Source organism: Pelophylax lessonae, assembly GCF_965119305.1.
Source record: "Pelophylax lessonae genome assembly, chromosome: 1".
In the NCBI taxonomy this organism is placed as follows: Eukaryota; Metazoa; Chordata; class Amphibia; order Anura; family Ranidae; genus Pelophylax; species Pelophylax lessonae.
The window spans coordinates 719,281,264-719,301,659 of NC_138768.1; the positions used below are offsets into that span (position 1 = coordinate 719,281,264).

The following is a 20,396-nucleotide window of genomic DNA, read 5'->3' on the forward strand; positions in this document are numbered from 1 at the left end:
AACTGACTGCTATTTTGTTTTTTTAACTATCAGTTCTTTAGGTAATATAGCCATTTCCACCTACTGTACCTGCCTGCATGGAACTGACTGGACAGTAAAGGAACAGCAATTAGTAATTATCTTTTCTGAATATAAAAAAAAAGTTTAAAGGCTTACTTTACTTTTTGCAACATGGTGGTTCCCCACATGTATATGGAGTAACAGCTAAGCAAAACTGCCCAGTCCCCATCGACAAAACAAATCTAGTTTCATGGGTCTTTAATGAAAATGATTGGCGTGCATGTGGTGTTGTGTTTTTCATTTAACTTCAGTTTCTTTGCTCCTTGTCTTCTTTTCTTCCTTTTTCTTTCAGACAGGATGAACAGCCAAGACCCTTTGCCCTTCATCCCTGCCTAAAAACCACAGAAGAGGAGCTTAGATTCCTACAGACGTGTGCCCAGGTGCTAGTCCTCTGTTTAGTGCCCGCTCGGGATGCTCAGTCTCGTAGCTTGCGAATAGTGCTTTCTGAAATACTTGCAACTAAAGGTGCGTATTAATCACTTTGTAGTCATGGCTAGAGCAGGAAAAAATATATGCCTGTTTTGTAAGACTGCCAGTGCTCAGTTCGTCAGGAACTACAACTTGTCACTAACTTTTTTAGGAAGACTGTGGTTTGTGTGGCTAAACATAAATTGCAGGGTCAGCCTTTTTGAAAACTCTTGCATATGCAGCCTTTTATTTTAGCTTACTTCGATCATTTGAACCATAGTCTCTCTGCATTATAGTAGCCTGTAATATACTGATATATTTTATATTGTATCGTACTGTGAAGCAACTTCAGGAGAAATCATGCATTCTAGTATACAGTTCCCTTTTTTTAACCACTTCAGTACCAGACATTTTTGCTCCCCTCCCCCCTTCCTGCCTAGGCTAAATTTAAGCTTTCAGGGCTGTCACACTTTGATTGGCAAATGCTCAGTCATGCAAAACTGTACCCAAATTACATTTTTTTTTATATTTTTTTTTTTGAGACAAGCTTTCTTTTGGTGGTATTTAATCAGCACTGGATTTGTTCATTTTTGCTAAATAAAGGAAAAAAATTTTGAAAGAAAAACACTTTTTTTCTTATTTTCTATTTTGCAAATCTTCATACATCTAGGCCAAAATTTATTCTGCTACCTTTCTTGGTAAAAATAACCCAAATCGGTGTATAATAATAAATCTGTAGGATAGTTATAGTGTCTACAAACTATGGTATATAATATATTTGAAAATTGATCAGCTCTGATGTACTGTCAGCCTTTCTCATTTCTTGTAGAAAGCCAGAACAGTACAAATATCTCCCTTTCTTTGGGAGACTCTTAGGAGGATGGGGTTTCCCTTACAGTTCATTGAATGGTTGAAAATACTTTACAAGAACCCGACTGCCTCCAATTAGCCTGGGCGGTGGCCTTTCTCTCCTTTTTTCCTTTTATCGGGGTACGCGACAGGGATGTCCTCTTCCCCAGCTATTTTCGCCTTGGTGATCAAACCGATGACGGAGGCACTCCGCATGTCCCCACATATTCATGGACATCGCGTGGGCTGGTTGGAGGAGAGAGTGGCACTATATGTCGATGGTATGCTTTGTTTCTGGGTGACGCGGGGCCCCCATTAAAGATTCTGAACACGTATTCCACATTTACTGGATTACTGGTTAATTGGTCTAAATCCCTGTTACTACCCATCAATTCGAAGGCGAGGGCATCTGCTGCCCCTGGATCTTCTGCTTCTATGGGTGGACAAATTTAAATATTTAGGAGATTGGGTATCTAGACTGCCTTCGGAGTATGTGCCTCGGTGGTACAAGACACTGAGCGACAATTGAAATCCTGGGAACGTTTGCCACTTTCGGTATTGGGGCAGGTGAATTTAATAAAAATGAAAATAATGCCCAAATTCATTTATCTGTTTTGCCATTGCCTGTCCTGGATTCCAAAGTCTTTTTTTGCTCAGTTAAATAGTGTCTTCTCTTCCTTTCTTTGGTCCCCTAATCCTCCGAGATACCGGTTATCTATGCTTATGAGGCCTTCTCTCAGGGTGGGGTGACAATAATCGCAAGCGATTCCAGCAAGCTGGTTGTACCCAAGTTGCTCGATCAATCCACTTTGTGCATTCAGCCTGCCCATTAATGGTTTGAATCTCGGCTTGTTCCTGCTGAATCGACCGTGTATGGCCGGCCTTAGATAATTGTCACGTTGCGTAAGTGACAAACACCCAACTCCAGCGAACACTTTTTAGCAGACATGGGAGTAAGTCACACATGTTCAAGTCTTAACCTTCAAGTCTCAAGCAAGTCCCAAGTTACTGTGGCGAAAAGCAAGCAAAGTCAAGTCCCTGCAAGAAGTCAAGCAAGTCAAGTCATTTATTTTGGTCAAGTCACAAATCAAGTCAAAATACTGGTCTACCCCATTTCCACCTTTAAATGAGTTAAAAGTAAGTGGTCAGGAAAGGTTTTGTTTTATTAATAAGAAAAAAAAAAAAAATTAAGCACCCCATTCCTCTGAGCTCGCGTGTAGAAGTGAACGCATATGCGTCCACATATGTAAATGGTTTTCCAACCACATGTGAGGTATCGCTGCGATCATTAAGGCGAGAGCAATAATTGTAGCCCTAGACCTCCTCTGTAACTCTAAGCTGGTAACCTGTAGAAATTTTTAAAGCGACGCCTATGGGGATTTTTAAGTACCAAGTTTGTTGCCATTCCACCAGCATGCGCAATTTTGAAGCATGACATGTTGGGTATCTATTTACTCGGCGTAACATTACCTTTCACAATAGAGAAAAAAAAATGGGCTAACTTTACTGTTTTCTTATTTTTTTTTTATTCACAAGTGTATTTTTTCCTAAAAAGCCCTTCCTTTAATAAAGACCGTTGCGCAAATACGGTGTGACAAAACAACAATCTCCATTTTAATCTCTAGAGTAAGGATCCTTTCACACGACGCACTGTCCGACAAGGTCCGTTCTGCTCAGCGGGGGATCAATTCGCGGATCCCCGCTGAGCAGGCGGATGACAGCTCCGTCTCCGCTCTGTGTGCGGAGACTTGGCTGTCAAATCCCCGCTCTCCTCTATGGAAGATCGGATGAGAACGGATCACCTGTCCGTTCCCATCCAATCCCATCTGATCCCATCCTCCAGAGGGATGGAAAATAGGGTTTCCATCTGTCTGGATTTCACTGACCGGATCGGAATCGGATAGCTGCTGGTGTCAGCGGACATGTCTCCGCTGACATCCGCCACCCCATAGGGATGCATGGAGCATCCGATCAGGTCCGCCTAAAAAACTGACAGGCGGATCGGATCAGATCCCGCTTGTGAAAGGACCGTTAGTCTTCAAAAAAAAAAAAAAAAAGGTTTTGGGGTTCTAATTTTCTAAAAAAAAAAAAAATACTGATTTTACCTTGTAAAGTTACAGAAATAGGCCTGGTGCTTAAGTGGTTAACATTGATGGCAAAGGGCAGCACTTTTTTTTTGTTCTTGAATACCAGTTTGTAATGTGTGATTTAGGGCATGTATAATTAAATTGTACTCACTTTGTCTGTCAGTCAATGAGAGTCTCGGTGAGGTGCAGTGCTGCTGGCCGCCAGGAGAAGCTGCTGAATGGAGGGAGGTGGGTGGAGCCAGCACTCTAGGCGCGCGGTGGAGGAGGAAGGAGGCTCCGCTGTGAATGCTGGGGCTCGCTCTCCTCCTCCCTCAGGGGACATCACTGTTTGCTAGACGCCAGGCGGCGATAGCAACCAGTGCACTGCTGTGTACTGCGGACGGCCGCTGTATAGGCCAGCGGCGCTGCGGCGGGACTACAACAGAAGCTTTCAACTCCGCCGCCACTGCTAGCCTGCTGGACCGACTGACTCTGGAGGAACTCTGGCGGCAGTACGGCACTGTGGGTAATATTTTCGGGGGGGCAAAGTTAATTTAAATCATATGTGGCAAGTCAAAGTCAAGTCGAGTCTTTTTTTATTGATTTTAAGCAAGCAAGTCTCAAGTCCTCAAACTGGTGACTCGAGTCAAGTGATGTGACTCGAGTCCCCCACCTCTGCTTTTTAGCATACGCCATTATTACATGCATGTTTATTAAGGCAGCACAAAGAGTATTGAGGGTATAGTAGTTAGTACAGTAACCAGGTTTCAGTTATCAGTAAAATAGGAGTTTTGAATCTTGCACTTCGAGGTTTGACTTTAAGTGTAAATTTCGTTGCCCAAGTGACACCTCCAGAGATGTGATGTCTAAAATCTTCAGAGTTGCACCATTGCTGCTACTGACATCTTTTTTGGGTCTGGCGTCCTTACCCATCTTGATTGCCCCCAGATGATGCAACTCCATTTCATGTGCATAGGATTAAATTAATTCTGGCACTAAAGGCATGCAAGATTGTACATACATGCCTCGGTGTACAATCTGAAGGTACTTACTAGCAGGCAGGGAAGAAGCGTTTATTACAAAAGAGAAATATAAATAATCTCTTTTGCAATAAAATCCTGTCCACTAGCAGTTTGTTTTAAACATTTTAGTTGCACTTTAATTAAGCTTGCATGAATAAAATGGCTACAACCCATTTAGTTTGGTCACATTTTTAAGGAATATTATCCATGTTTAAAGTTAAAAATTAAGTAATCAGTGAGTTTGTACGCATAAACATTCCTATCTTATTATTTTCTTTACATGGATTTGTCCCCAATCTTTATTACAAGCACACAGAAGCAAAAGCAGCATAATGCATATTCAAGTCTGCTTCTTTCGTGATCTTTATCTTGCTGTGTCCTGGTTTTGTTTTCTCAGTGCTGAAGCCCTTGGTGGAACTGCTGAGTGATCCGGATTACATTAATCAGATGCTGCTCAGCCAGCTGGAGTACAGAGAACAGGTGAATGAGCGTCACAAGAAGACCTATACATACGCCCCATCTTATGAAGAGTTCATCAAGCTGATCACGAACAGTTCTGACATTGAATTCCTCAAACAGCTAAGGTATTTGGCTTTAAAGTAGGACAAACCCTAAACATGCAGTTTTTTGTAACTAGGTTATGCTCCCCTCCTAATAAAATGGACCTGTATAATTAGGTAGCATCAAATGTTGTCCAAAACATTTATTGTAGAGAGATCACATCACAAAGGTACAAGTGCAATGTTTCAGAGCCGCTCAGGGCCCCTTCCTCAGACATGTAATGCATTCCTAATGGAAGGGGTCCTGCTCGGCCCTAAAACATTGCACTTGTACCTTTTGTGATGTCCTCTCTCTACATTAAAAGTTTTGGACAACATTTGATGATCCATGGGGCGCTGGCTACTTTGCGTATTGATGTGTAATGAGGCCAGTATCCAGCTGGTAGTCTCTTAAGCACCCCTACTGATGAGCCTTGTTTCCAGGAAAGTGAAATGGGAATATAGACAAGACTGTATGATTAGGTGATAAATCCTACAATAAGCGGACCATATCACATTGGGGATTTCCATTGTCATTGCAAATCGCTAACTAAAACTCTAGTTATGCAAAAAAAAAAATCTTAATTGAAAGCCTTGAGATAGTGTTCTAAAACAATCTATGGTATTCTCTAGACCTTCATAAGGGGAATGTTTATAAGATAGTATACCATTCCCTAGATTCTAAAATTATTTTGACTTTCAGGTAAATGATGACAGGCACATTTGCCGCTGCCAAATCCACCACTGTTTCCCTCAATCTTAAGGACAAGCCAGGTTCCAGAGGCCAAGGAAGCCTGCTCTTCTTAACACTCTTAACTCTAAAAGACGCCTACTGATGACCTTTCAAACATACAGATAGTTTAATTATTTAACAAGCAGATAAATGACAGCTTACAGTACGAAACCTTCCACCTCCAGGCCACACCCTAAAGAGTTAAACACATTGGAGGTGTGGCTGGAGGTGGAAAGTTTTGCATTGTGAGTTGTCATTTAACCACTTGTCTACCAAGGTAATTGATAGACAAGTGGGCAAATCCAGCACTGCTGCTGCATTTGTGAGCTTGATACTGGTTTTAAGAGCCAGTAAAGATCTTTCCGAAAAGTAATTGGGCTGCTCTACAGCCACTCGATCACTTTTAATGGGGCTCTCAAAGGGGCAGCCCTCCCCGCTGGCACCATCGGTGGCACCCATAGCGGTTTCCAGGCTCTCCCTTTCGGGGAATTCAAGACCGCAGGAAACTGCTTCCCCAGCAAGTGCAATGTCCATTCTCCGAGCCCCTCTAAGGCTTATGACTCCTTATTCGATGTGTATTAGGTCACTTCCAGTGTCACACCTGTCATTCCTCAACTAGTATAGCTGGCATTGGGGGTCTCCATAAAGATTACCTGTCACCTGCCCATGCTATTACACAGTGGGCTTGTTAGCCCACTTGTAATAGCAATGAAGTGAAAAAAAAAAAAATTGTATAACATAAAAATATTAGAAATTTTTTAAGCATACCTGTCACCCCCCCCCCCCCCACACACACACCTCCCATGTGTGGCGAGTATGTGTATGCAACATAAATGTAACATCAATTGTGCCACACGTGATGTATCATAACGAACTTTGGAGTGAGGACAATAATTCTAGGTTTATTTAGGTAAACTCTAAACTGATGACCTGTAAAGGCTTTTAAAGTGCCTCCTATTGAGAAATTTGGGTACCTTTTTTTTATTTTTGTATTTCCATGGGCATGCACAATTTTAAGACTTGACCTGTTTGGTATCTATTTACTTGATGCAACTCTATCTTTTTTACATTTTACCAAAAACATGGGTATAATACTGTGTTTGCACTAAAATGTATTCCTTTGCACAAGTTTTATGCAACATGAAAAATTGCAACGAACACCATTTTATTCTCCAGGTTGGGTCCCCCCCCCCCCCTCCTTTGCTTGGTGCTGAACATTAGTAATATGCCTTTGTTGCTAGTTTTAAGCCCTTCTTTTAATAAAACAATAAGTACTCCAACGTCTATTTGTAGATGATGATGTGTTGATGTTCTGGAGCAGAATATGATTTTTGTTGCTTGGCGACTTATTGTTGATTTGATGTAGATATAACTATCTGTGCCAAGTCAAGGGCTGCTGAGTGCTACCGACAACCAAAATTATCTCTCATTAGTCTCCATCTAAAGCATAAGTTGACATGACCATTTTCTCAGAGCGAACTTGCAGTTATATGGAGTCTCTTCTGTACCTGGTTCTGCCAATGCCAAAATAACAGCTGCTCTTAAGTAAATATACCTTAATAGTTGCTTTTCTCGTCATTATGTGACTGTTCAATTATAGGCCTAATTTAGTAATTTTGCACCTTTTTGGATGCCATCTAAATTGCTTCTGCATTTAAGTCTTTTTTTTTAGCTTGGGGAGTTTTACATTACAGTTGCTACATCTATTTTGATACTACATTTTTTATATGCAATATCCATTCCCCGATCCCTCTTGTGACTAATGACCCCAGAAGCGACATGTATTATGTCACCTCTGTGTCACAGCTGTCATTCCTCGACTAGTGTAGCTAAGGATGCAGCTATTCCAGCACGATCTGTTCTGGAGTAGTTGCATAGGGAGACAATGGCGGTCCCCCCCAATTTCTCCATAAACAGTACCTGTCACCTGCCTATTCTATCACATAGGGTGCTTGTTAGCCCACTTGTAAGAGTAGTAAGAAAGTAAAAAAATAAATGTATAAAATAAAAATTACTTTACAAAAATGTAAAGCACCCTTGTCACCCACACACACACCCCATATAAAAAGCACAGCATAGAGCGAGCATGTGTATGTAACATAAATTTTACCTCAAATTTTTTTGTGATTCCACAGGCGTGTGCAATTTGAGATGTTTGATATCTATTTACTTGAAGCAACCCTTTTTATAAATTTTACCAAAAATTGGGTATAATATTGTGTTTGCACTAAAATTCATTTCTTTGATAATGGTTATTTCTGTGCCAAGTCCAGGGCTGCTGAGTGCTACTGACAACCAAAATTATCTCCCATTAGTTTCCATTTAAAGCATGAGCTGACATGACCGTTTTCTCAAAGCGAGCACATTTATATGGAGTCTCTAATGTGTCTGGCTCTGCCTGTGCCACAATGACAGCTGCTCTAAAGTAAATATACCTACAATATCTCACAAAAGTGAGTACATCCCTGACATTTTTGTAAAAATTTTATTATATATTTTCATGTGACAACACTGAAGAAATGACACTTTGCTACAATGTAAAGTAGTGAGTGTACAGCTTGTATAACAGTTTAAATTTACTGTCCCCTCCAAAATAATTCAACACAGAGCGATTAATGTCTCTTCATATTCGTCACAATGGGGTATTAGACTTTGCTCCGAAGGAGTAGCTAGGCAACAGAATATGTTAACATTAAAGCTTTTAACATATCCCACCCTCAAGGGGTGGTCCCCTCAGTCAATACCCTCCTACATCCTGCAACCATATCTCAGTTTCAATGTCTAGCTTGTCAGGAGTAGCTGGTTCTCTCTGTGCTGGGGCTTTGTGCCCCAGCCTCTTTCTTCTTTTTTGATTTTTTGTTTGAGTTTTTTCTCTATCTTTACCTAGCTGTTCTTTTTGTCAGCATTAGTTAGTTCTTCTGACGAAGAGGATTATGCGGTCTGGGTCTTGGGCTGATCCCCCTGGTCGCAGGTCGTGGGTCAGTGGCTTCCCAGCCTGCCATCGAGCGTTCAGCCAGGTAACGCTCCTGGCACAGTGAACGACCCATCCCTGTTCGGTGCAGGGATGATTGGTGAGGTGGCTACCTCACTGGACGCTGTGCGGTTTCTTAACCCCCATTTTGTGCGTCTTGTATGCGACTCTCCCTGCCTCATGTGCAGCGGCTTGTTCGCCTGTGCGGGTCCCCCACGCCATTGAGAGGTAAGTGTATCTATGTGGGGACCTGTCTGTCTGGGGGGGTGTCAGTCTGGGACTGTGTAACCTGCCTCTGTTCTCACTGTTTGTCTCCCTATCATTCTGCTGCATGCTGCGGGCTGCAAGGGGGGGGAGAGCTGTGTGACACTGTCTGTGTCAGCCTTGTCAGTGTGAGAAGCTGTGTGCTGTGGGGCATGTTTTGTGGCATGTTTGGGCACTATACAGCGATCGCTGCGGCGATCTACCATGCTTTTTTATGTGGATGGTGTTATGTGCATTACTGTACTGAGGAGCGGCGGTTTCGGCGCCATTTTGCCTACACTCGCTCCGGCCGCATGTTCTACATGCATGGCGGCCATTTTCTTGTAGCCTCCCATAGGCTTTAATAGAGCGCCCTGGTCTCATCACTTCCTCTTCTCCTGGGTACACCGATCGAGGCAGCGGCGAGGGTCTCCTCAGGTTCTATCCTTCTGTTCTTGCTATATCCATTGCCTGTGTCAGTTTATTGTCCCTGTGGGGGTCTCATTGTGCTTGTGTGTGGTGCGGTGGGCTGCGCTCGCCGCGCTTGTTAAAGGGGCAGTTAACCCTTTATTCTCCGGCATATCATATTGGGGCAATGGATTCTCAGGAGGGCAAATTTCCTGCCACCTTGGTGGAAAGCCAGGGGACCGCTGTTTCCCCCCCAGGGGGGGGGGATTTGGCCACTATTGTGGCTGGCCTTGCTGCTCAGGTGCAGATGCTGGTGGCTGCTCAATCTACTAAAAGACCCAGAGTTTCTATTTCCTCTGATTCTGAGGGTGAAGGTGATGGGGCTGTTATGGCGGGGGTCTCCTTATCGGGGTCCCGCTCCTCCCTGGATCTAGTGGGGTCCGAGGTGGAGGCTGAAGTTGAAGGGGTGGATAATTCTCCCCCTGGCTCGCCTGAAGAGCTTGCAATCATGGATGAATTGATTGCTTCCATAAAACAAACGCTGCGTTTGCAGGATGAAGTGTGTCCTCCCGCTGCCTTGGCGGCTTATGGGACGCAGAGAAAACGCAGGACGCCGCAGGTTTTTCCCTGCAATGATGATTTTCAGCGCGCTGTTAAGGAACAATGGCGCAATTTACGCAAACCTTTTGCTGTGCCAAGTAGGTTCAAGCTGCGTTATCCTTTTTCGCCTTCCACTGATGAACGGTGGTGTGTGCCACCCCCGGTGGATCACGCAATTGCGGTTTTGAACAAATCCACTGCAATTCCTGCAGAGGATTCCCCGGTGTTCCGTGATGCCACGGATAGAAGACTGGAGTCTCTTGCCCGTCATACTTATTCTGTTACGGGTTCTATGCTTAAGGCTCTGTTTGCCTCCCTCATGGCGGCCCAGGCTGTCGCAAGTTGGACGCAGATGCTTAGGCGCGTCCTAGTGGCCTATTCGGCCTCGCCGGTGACCCTGGATATGGTGGATCAGATCCACCAGGGTGTCATGTATCTGTGTGATGCGGACTTGGACTTAGTCCCATTGGCTGCACGTGTGCACAGCGTGGCGGTGTTGTCTCGCCGCCTGGTTTGGTTGAAGTGTTGGTCGGTGGACCAATCTTCACATAAGACCTTAGCCAATCTGCCTTATGATGGGTCTCGCCTTTTTGGGGAGTCCTTGGATGTGTTGATTAAGGGGATCACCGGAGGTAAGAGCACTCTCTTGCCCCATTTCCCCAAGGCTAAGGGGGCTTCTGGGAAGAAGCATGCTAATTTTCGGCCCCCTCAGGGGTCCTTTCGTGCCTTTCGGTCGCACTACAAGGGCAAACCGTTCAAAGGACAAGGCTCTCAAAAGAAGCCCTGGTCTGGTAAACAGAAGTCCGGTCAGTCCGGACCCGCTGCCCATAACAGTGCGGCCTGAAGGGGCGCCCTCACCCAGTTTTGGGGTGGGGGGACGCTTGCTCGGTTTTCTTCAACCCTGGTTGGCCCGCGTGTGGGACAGGTGGGTTCAGGAGATCGTTCGATCTGGTTACAAGATCGAGTTTCTCTCTCGGCCGGAGAGCAGATTTTTTCCCTCAAATCTTCAACTGTCTCCAGAGCGTTTACGGGACCTGCACCTGGCGGTGCGAGACCTGAGGGCTTAGGGAGTGGTGGTTCCGGTGCCTCATCGGGACAGATTTCGGGGGTTTTATTCCAATCTGTTCACCGTGCCCAGGAAGGAGGGCAAGGTTTGTCCAATTCTGAACTTGAAGGCTCTAAACCGCTCTGTGCGGGTTCGCAAGTTCCGCATGGAATCCCTGCGGTCGGTGGTGGCTGCCCTGGTTCCAGGGGAATTCATGGCCTCCATCGATTTGAAGGATGCGTATCTTCACATCCCCATTTTCGAGGGTCACCAGAGGTACCTTCGATTCGCCATTGCGGAGGATCACTACCAGTTCGTGGCGTTGCCTTTTGGTCTCGCCTCGGCTCTGCGGGTTTTCACCAAGGTGCTTGCACCGGTTCTGGCATTATTGAGAGCCCAGGGCATCTCTGTCCTGGGGTATCTGGACGACATTCTGGTTCGGTCTGCGACCAGCCAGGGTCTGGAGAAGGACCTGTCTGTCACGATGCAAACTCTGCAGGAGTTTGGTTGGACGATAAATTTTCCAAAGTCGACACTGAGTCCGTCGGTTCGTCTTCCCTACCTGGGAATGATCCTGGACTCGGTTCAGGCGAAGGTCTTCCTGCCGGAAGACAAACTCAGAACTCTTCAGGAGGAAGTCAGGTCCCTCAGGGACGTTCCACACTCGTCTCTGCGGACGTGCATGAGATGTCTGGGATTGATGGTTTCGGCCTTCGAGGCGATTCCCTTCGCCCAGTTTCACACGCAGGGTCTCCAAGCGGAGATCCTGTCCAGGTGGGACGGGCGACCTCAATCTCTGGATCTTCAAATATCGTTGGGCCATCGCACCAGAAGAGACCTTCTGTGGTGGCTCCAGTCCCCGATGGTGTCGGGGCAAGTCTTTTCGTCCTATCTCGTGGACGGTAATCACCACGGATGCCAGCCTGTCGGGCTGGGGTGGTGTTCTGGGCGTTCTGTCCACCCAGGGAACTTGGTCGGAGGAGGAGTCCTCCCTTCCGATCAACATTCTGGAATTGCGTGCGATAAATCTCTGTCTTCATCGTTGGACGGACCGGCTGCAGGGCTGCCCGGTTCGGGTGCAGACGGACAATGCCACGGCGGTGGCCTACATCAACCACCAAGGGGGCACCAGGAGTGCCCGAGCGGCTCGGGAAGTGGCCGACATTCTGTCCTGGGCCGAGACTCATGTCCCGGCGACAACGGTGGTTCACATTCCAGGGGTGGAGAACTGGCAGGCGGACTATCTGAGTCGCCAGACCCTAGATCAGGGGGAATGGTCTCTCCACCCGGCTGTCTTCCAGATGTTGTGCGCGAAGTGGGGTCTTCCAGATGTGGACCTGTTCGCGTCTCGTCTCAACAACAAGGTGAGAAGGTTCGTGGCAAGGGCGCGCGACCCTCGGGCAGACGCGTCGGACGCGTTAGTGGCCCTGTGGCATCAGTACAAGCTGATGTACGCGTTTCCACCGATTCAGTTGCTGTCCAGGTTCCTTCGCAGGTTACACTCGGAACGCAGCACGGTGATTCTTGTGGCGCCGGATTGGTCACGCCGGTCCTGGTACGCAGACCTCGTGAATCTGGCGGTCGACGCCCCGTGGCGTCTGCCTCTTCGAGACGATCTCCTGTCTCAAGGGCCGATATACCATCCTGCTTTACAGTCGCTGGCTTTGACGGCCTGGCTGTTGAGACCGAGGTCCTGAAGGAGAGGGGTCTCTCCCCTGAGGTCGTTCATACCTTGATCAACGCGAGGAAGTCTTCCTCGGGGAAGGTTTATTACCGTACTTGGAAGGCCTATTTTGCCTGGTGTGAGTCCAGGGGGTTTTCGCCCTGCACGTACTCGGTTTCCCGAGTGTTGTCCTTCCTTCAAACAGGTGTCAATCAGCGTTTGGCGCTGGCTACGATAAAGGGTCAGGTGTCTGCGCTGGCCGTTCTTTTTCAACGTCCCGTGGCTTCCAACTCCTTGGTTGGCACTTTTGTTCAGGGTGTGCGGCATCTGGTTCCTCCTAGGAGAGATCCTCTGTCCCCTTGGGACTTGAATCTCGTTCTATCTGTGTTACAACGTGCTCCTTTTGAACAGATCAGGGAGATCTCGTTGTCTGTTGTCCAAAAAGGTCGCCTTTTTGGTTGCGATCACTTTGGCTCGCAGAGTGTCGGAGCTGGCGGCTTTGTCCTGCAAGTCTCCGTATCTGGTTATTCACTTGGATAAGGTGGTCTTGCGACCTACTCCTTCTTTTCTTCCGAAGCGAGTTTCGGAATTCCATCTAAATGTGGATATTGTCTTGCCTTCGCTGTGCGCGAAGCCTAAACATCCGAAAGAGGTGAGACTACATTCTTTGGATGTTGTTCGGGCGATAAGGGTTTACCTTAAATCGACTGAGTCCTTTTGAAAGACGGATTCCTTGTTTGTTCTTCCTGAGGGTCCTCGGAAGGGCATGGCGGCGTCGGCCTCTACCATCGCCAAATGGATCAGGCAGACCATTGAACAGGCATATGCTTTGCAGGGGAAGGTTCCCCCTGTGCCTGTGAAGGCGCACTCTACTAGATCTCTGAGTACGTCTTGGGCCTGTCGCCATGGGGCTTCTGTAGCCCAGGTGTGTAAGGCGGCGACCTGGTCGACCGTGCACACTTTCACAAAATTCTACAAGGTAGATGTTCAGGCATTGGCGGATGCTTCCTTTGGCCGCAAGGTTCTTAGTGCGGCAGTTCCCTAGGGTCCCTTGTTGGGACCTCTGGCTGTTGGGATAGGTTTTTATCCCCTGGTTCTTTGTTTTTTCCTGGGTTGTTGCTCCTGTTGAGCAATTTTTTTTCCTGTTGCCCAGCTGGTTTCCTTCCTTTGGTAAGGTTCCTTTCTTTGATGCGGAGACTGCGTTGCCTTACGGCGCGGATGCGTTTCCCACCCCTCATGTTTGCACTGCTTTGGGACGTCCCCATTGTGACGAATATGAAGAGGCGGCGACTGTCGGAGGACGTAAGAGAAAGCGGAATTTTTGTAAAATCTTACCTGTAAAATTCCTTTCTCTGAGTCCTCCGACAGTCGCCGCCCCCGCCCCTCTTTTGGGGTTTGGTTGTATACTCTACTGCTATTCCACTGAAACTGAGATATGGTTGCAGGAAGTAGGAGGGTATTGACTGAGGGGACCACCCCTTGAGGGTGGGATATGTTAAAAGCTTTAATGTTAACATATTCTGTTGCCTAGCTACTCCTTCGGAGCAAAGTCTAATACCCCCCCCCCCCCATTGTGACGAATATGAAGAGGCGGCGACTGTCGGAGGACTCAGAGAAAGGAATTTTACAGGTAAGATTTTACAAAAATTCAGTTTTTCCCTCCCTGGTGCCATGTGACGTGTTAGTGTTACAAGGTCTCAGGTATGAATGGGGAGAAGGTGTGATAAATTTGGTGGTATTGCTCTCACTCTCTCATATGGTCACTGGAAGTTTAACATGGCACCTCAGGGCAAAGAACTCTGAGGATCTGAAAAAAATAATTGTTGCTCTACATAAAGATGGCGTAGGCTATAAGATCGCCAAGACCCTGAAACTGAGCTGCAGCACGGTGACTAAGACCATACAGCGGTTTAACAGGACAGGTTCCTCTCAGAACAGGCCTCGCCATGTTGACCAAAGAAGTTGAGGGCACGTGCTCAGCATGAAATCCAGAGGTTGTCTTTGGGAAATAAACGTATGAGTGTGGCCATCATTGCTTCAGAGGTTGAAGGGGGGTCAGCCTGTCGGTGCTCAGACCATATGCCGCACACTGCATCAAATTGGTCTGCATGGCTGTTGTCCCAGAAGGAAGCCTCTTCTAAAGGTCATGCACAAGAAAGCCCACAAACAGTTTGCTGAAGACAAGCAGACTAAGGGCATGGATTACTGGAACCATGTCCTGTGGTCTGATTAGACCAAGACCAAATGTATTTGGTTCAGATGGTGTCAAGCATGTGTGGTGACAACCAGGTGAGGAGTACAAAGACAAGTGTGTCTTTCCTACAGTCAAGCATGGTGGGAGTGTCATGGTCTGGGGCTGTGTGAGTGCTGCCGACACTGGGGACCTACATTTCATTGAAGGAACCATGAATGCCAACATGTACTGTGACATACTGAAGCAGAGTATGACCCCCTCCCTTCGGAGACTGGGCCGCAGGGCAGTATTCCAACATTACGACCCCAAACGCACCTGCAAGACGACCACTACCTTGCTAAAGAAGCTGAGGGTAAAGGTGGACCAGACCAAAATCGTATTGAGCATCTGTGGGGCATCCTCAAACGGAAGGTGGAGAAGCGCAAGGTCTCTAACATCCACCAGCTCTGTGATGTCGTCATGGAGGAGTGGAAGAGGATTCCAGGGGCAACCTGTGAAGCTCTGGTGAACGCCATGTCCAAGAGGGTTAAGGCAGTGCTGGAAAATAATGGTGGCCACACAAAATATTGACACTTTGGGCCTAATTTGGACATTTTGGGTGTACTCTCTTTTGTTGCCAGTACATTAATGGCTGTGAGTTATTTTGAGGGGACAGCAAATTTATACTGTTATACAAGCTGTACACACACTTTACTTAATAGCAAAGTGTCATTTCTTCAGTGTTGTCACATGAAAAGATAAAATATTTACAAAAATCTGAGGGGTGTACTCACTTTTGTGAAATACTGTAAATAGTTGCTTTTCTCCTCATTATAGAACTGTTCAATTATACACATAGTTTGGTAATTTTGCTCCTTTGGATGCCATCTCAATTGCTGCTGTGTTTAAAGTGATTGTAAAGTCTTGTTTTTAAGAAAAAAATAAAATAAACATGTTATTCTTAGGCTCCATGTACACGGGACGCTGGAAATGGCCGTTTAGGAGCAGTTGGGCGTTTTTTTTCAGAAGCACCTGAACCCATCCACATTTTATCTTATCTGTCCATGTACACCAGGTCGTTTACAGTCATTTGCAGGCAGTTGCGTTCAGGGACTGTTTTTAGAACGCAATTATTTGCGTTCGAACGTGTGTTTCCCGGCGTTTCAAACGCACAAACGCATCCAAACGCGATGACCCGCGTTTAGCGTTCGCGTTTTTCCATTTTAAAGGGGAATAATTTTTTTGACCTCTAGGAACGGTTCTAAACGCAAACGCCCGCTAAACGCGGGTACAAACGCGACCGAATGGACGTTTCAAACGTCCTAAAAATTCCAGCATTCAAAGGGACTTTTAACAACGTCCCGTGTACATGGAGCCTTACCTCCTCTGTGCAGCTGGTTTTCCAGAGTGGCCTGGATCCTCCTCTTCTTGGGTCCCTCATTCCTGTTCCTGGCCCTTCCCATCTATCGAGTGCCCCCACAGCAAGCAGCTTGCTATGGGGGCACCGAGCCCAGCTACAGCTCCATGTGTCCATTTAGACACTGAGCTGCTGTTCGGCCCCGCCCCCTCTCTCTCCTGATTGGCTCACTGACTTTGACAGCCGCGGGAGCCAATTTCTCCGCACCTGTATCTCATCCAATCAGGAGAGAGAGAGTCCCAGGACGGCCGAGGGGCTCGTGGACATCACTGGACAGAGAGGGGACACGGGTAAGTATTAGGGGTGCTGGGGGGGGGGGATGCTTCACACAGAAGGCTTTTTATCTTAATGCATAAAATGCATTAAGATGAAAAACCTTCCTGACTTTACAACTTTAAGTCTCTTTTATCTAGATTTACATTACAGTTGCTACATCTACTTTGATACTACATTTTTTTTTTTATGCACAGCCAGCCCGGTGACCTGAAATGTCTCTGCTGCGGTTAAGCAGCCCGGCTATGTTACCTCCCTCCCCTAACATGTAATGGGCAACAGACCGATTAGGTCAACTCTCAGTTCACTCCTCCTGTGAGCATGTTCCTTTTCGGTGGATATGAACACTTGCCTTGGGCTATCAGCCAAATAAAGCTTTTTGGGACATATTTGTAATGCTTTGTTAATTATGATTGTGTATATAGTATATTCTATACTTGGTGACACCTGAGGCTGTAGTAATTCATGAATCCAAACTATATCAGACATGAGGCCCATCTGTGGCTGTTCCTAGCCTGAACTACATTTTACCAACCCTAACATCCTGTGCAAAGTAATATAAAAAATAAAACAAAAATGACTTGTCTACTGTCTGTAGAGAATTGATCCACAGCAACCTGTTAAAGGCATTGTAGTTTGGATAGATCAGACAAATAAGTAGTATGGGGGGACAGTAAGGTCCCTGGTTCAAGCCATATGGAAGGCTGATGAAGAAAACATTTCTAGCAATGATTAAGGTTTTCTCATCACCTTCTCTAAGCATAAAGTAAAAATTTAAATGAACATCAGCAAGTCTCAGCTACGTGTTGCTGCTATCTTCTTGGTAGACATTACTTTTATTACTCATACCGAATTACGGGGCATTGGTTCAGTAGCACCTTAGTATACCCTGTTTCCCTGAAAATAAGCCCTACCCCGAAAATAAGACCTAGCATGATTTTCAGGGATGGCTGCAATATAAGCCCTACCCCAAAAATAAGCCCTAGTAAAATCCTTGATCTCAGCCCCTCCTTCTGCAGTATTCGGAGAGGGAAAGTAGAGCTCTGGAGGGTCACGTAATTGCCCAGCGGCGCTGTAAATAAGGTATTTTCCACAATAAAGTTACAAAAGGAGACACCCTGCACATTACATAATCTTTTTTACAAAATCAATTACATATTTTTGCAATGACTTTATCCAAGGTTTATTTTTGGGATTACAGAATGTCATAATGCTGACTCCTGAGCTGACATGGAGAGAGGGGGAGAGAACTTTTTTTTAACAGTTTATTATTTTATTCTAGGTTTTTTTAGAACATAGAGGGCTACATGACACAACACAAGCACTGTGCTGTCTACCATGCTTTAAAGGAGCAGGGTATTTATTTATTTTAGGGTTACAATCCCTTTTAAGATCGTCTTTTTACATACCATAAATAAATAAGACATCCCCTGAAAATAAGCCCTAGTGTGTTTTTTTTTTTTTTTAGCCAAAATTAATATAAGACCCGGTCATATTTTCAGGGAAACACGGTAGATTACTACTTCTGTTGTACACAATACTATACGTGCACACATACATTGTTTTTCACAAAAATTCATTTGAAATGTGCAGCACATTGGAGGAATCTGAGGAGACTTGCGTAGTTGCAGGTTGCCCATCACTGCATCTGTGTGATATAACTGAAGCTTTGTTACTGAACAAGGTTCCTGCTGTCTTTTGATGGTCCTGGTAAATTACCCTCTGTGGAGTCCTAGCTGTGTGCGCATCAATTCAATGAAGACAGCAAGCCAAATATGACTGGCAGTTTTCAGCATTTTTCTAGGCAGTGAAAGGCAACCCATCAAAGATGCCCTTATTGATCTCTGTAGGTGTGTATGCGAACTGGTGCGTGGAGACAATCAGTTTTACAAACATGTCAGCAAGAAGGATGCCATGTCATCCTCTATATTCAATGTTATTTTATCCTGGTAAAAATGAAACCTGTACAGCACATAGCAGAAAAAGATGGATTTGACAATTGGATTTAAACATAAATACCCCAGTCCATTCCTAACCTAAGTATTATATAAATCCACTCCTCTCTAAACAGTCTTGTGTATCTGCTCTGTACAAATGGTAATTGCTTTGCTTAATTTTTCATCAAATTTAGATAGGCCATGATGATGAATTGCTTGCAGATGTGCGGTGGTTTGAAATGTTTGTTTCCATTTCCACGACTATGCTAATTTTGTTATATTGTGCAAGTGTGTGTATGTATATATAACTTTTTTTTGTTTTTTGGGCTTGTTTACTATGTTTATTTTCACCTTGAGTTGATATATGAAAGTCCTCACACAATATCAATTTAAAGTGGTTGTAAAGGCACAAGGTTTTTTTACCTTATTACATTCTATGCATGAAAGTAAAAAACCAGTGTGCAGCAGCCCCCCTAATACTTACCTGAGCCCCCTCTCGATGCAGCGATGTCCACGAGAGCCTTAGCTCTCCAGTGACTTGCCATTGGCTCCTGCTGCTGTCAATCACAGCAAGTAAGCCAATCAGAAGGTGGAGGGGCGGGGCAGAACAGCGGCTCCATGTGTGAATGGACACACACACATCCGTGGGTCGGGAGTGCGCCTGCTTGGGTGCCCTCACAACAAGCTGCTTGCTTTGTAGGCACCCAGCAGAAGGGAGAAGCAAGGAGTGCTGGCGAGGGATCCGAGTAGAGGAGGATCTGGGCTGCTCTGTGCAAAACCACTTCACGGAGCAGGCAAGAATAACATGTTTGTTATTTTTAGAAAAAAAAAAACCGAGCCTTTAGTATCACTTTAAAATTATCAACATATGTTCTTCTAAGGCTAGGTTCACACTAGTGCGGTTTCAGTATGATTTGATATTCAGTGTGATTTTTGTAGTGAGTTTTTGACGCTGCTGGTTTTTTTTTTTTTTTTGTAGGAGTGCAGACAGGATTTTATACCAAAAACTCTAACGACGCACTAAAAAAATGCATTTACCTGCATTTTACACACGTTTTTGGTGCATTTCCATTGAAGTCTGATCTGGGGGGCCAAAATTGCACTGCAACTGCACCAAAGTAACACATATAACTTTTTTAAAAACGCGCTGTGCTGCTCTGCATCATTAAAAATAATGTAATTTTACATTGTCGTGCGATTCTGTGCAAACCCGTGTCTGAAATCGTGCTAGTGTGAACCATGCCTAATATTATTCATACAAATATGCATCGGAGTCGGTTCACACTGGGACGACACGACTCTGCACGACTTGGGGAGGCGACTTGTCAGTCCCGTGCAGGGACTTCACATAATGGAAGTCTATGCAAGTCGCTCCGAGGTCACCCCAAAGTAGTACAGGACCCTTTTTCTAAGTGTCGCTCCTATTAGAACGGGTCCTGTACTACTCAATGGACCGCGACCGAGCGCCACTTGTCAGGCTGACAAGTCGCCTGACAAGTCGCGCTAGTCTGAATGGGCTCTAAGTCTCTTTACCTATCTGTTTCATAATATTTTACTGATTTAACCACAGTAGGGGCCCATTCATGCTTTGTGCGATGACTGACTGCTTTTTTTCCCACCTGATCAACGCCAGTCATCACAAGGGCACATAGAAACAATTGTTTGCTATGTGCCTCCTTTATACCACAACGCTGGTGTGATGTACAGTGCCACCAGAATGCGCTGCTATGGGGAGACCATGAGTGAATTGTCATTTTTTTCAGGCTTCTATGAAGTTTAAAAAAAAAAAAAGTACACTGCCCTCAGTGCCTATCACATTGGACACCAGCTTGCATGCTAAAATTAAGCGTTTTAGTGTGCGGCTAGTGTATATAGGTCCTAAATAAAAATGTTATTGGTTGCTTTGAGTTTGTATCAAATTACTTATTAGGCCACTATGAGTTGCTTTAACTAATTTCTTTCTTTGTATATTCAAATAACATAATAATT

At 45.5% G+C, this 20,396-nt stretch overlaps 1 protein-coding gene across 2 annotated transcripts in view; it reads left to right on the forward strand.

Annotated features, from left to right (window-relative positions):
- SNX25 (sorting nexin 25) overlaps positions 1–20,396 on the forward strand; it is a 368,398-nt gene that overhangs the window by 236,272 nt on the left and 111,730 nt on the right. For both annotated transcript variants that reach the window (XM_082258976.1, XM_082258977.1), the window contains exons 4-5: positions 353–525; positions 4,803–4,989. In XM_082258976.1, the coding sequence (XP_082115102.1) occupies positions 353–525; positions 4,803–4,989 (360 nt within the window). The remainder of the gene's footprint in view (positions 1–352; positions 526–4,802; positions 4,990–20,396) is intronic.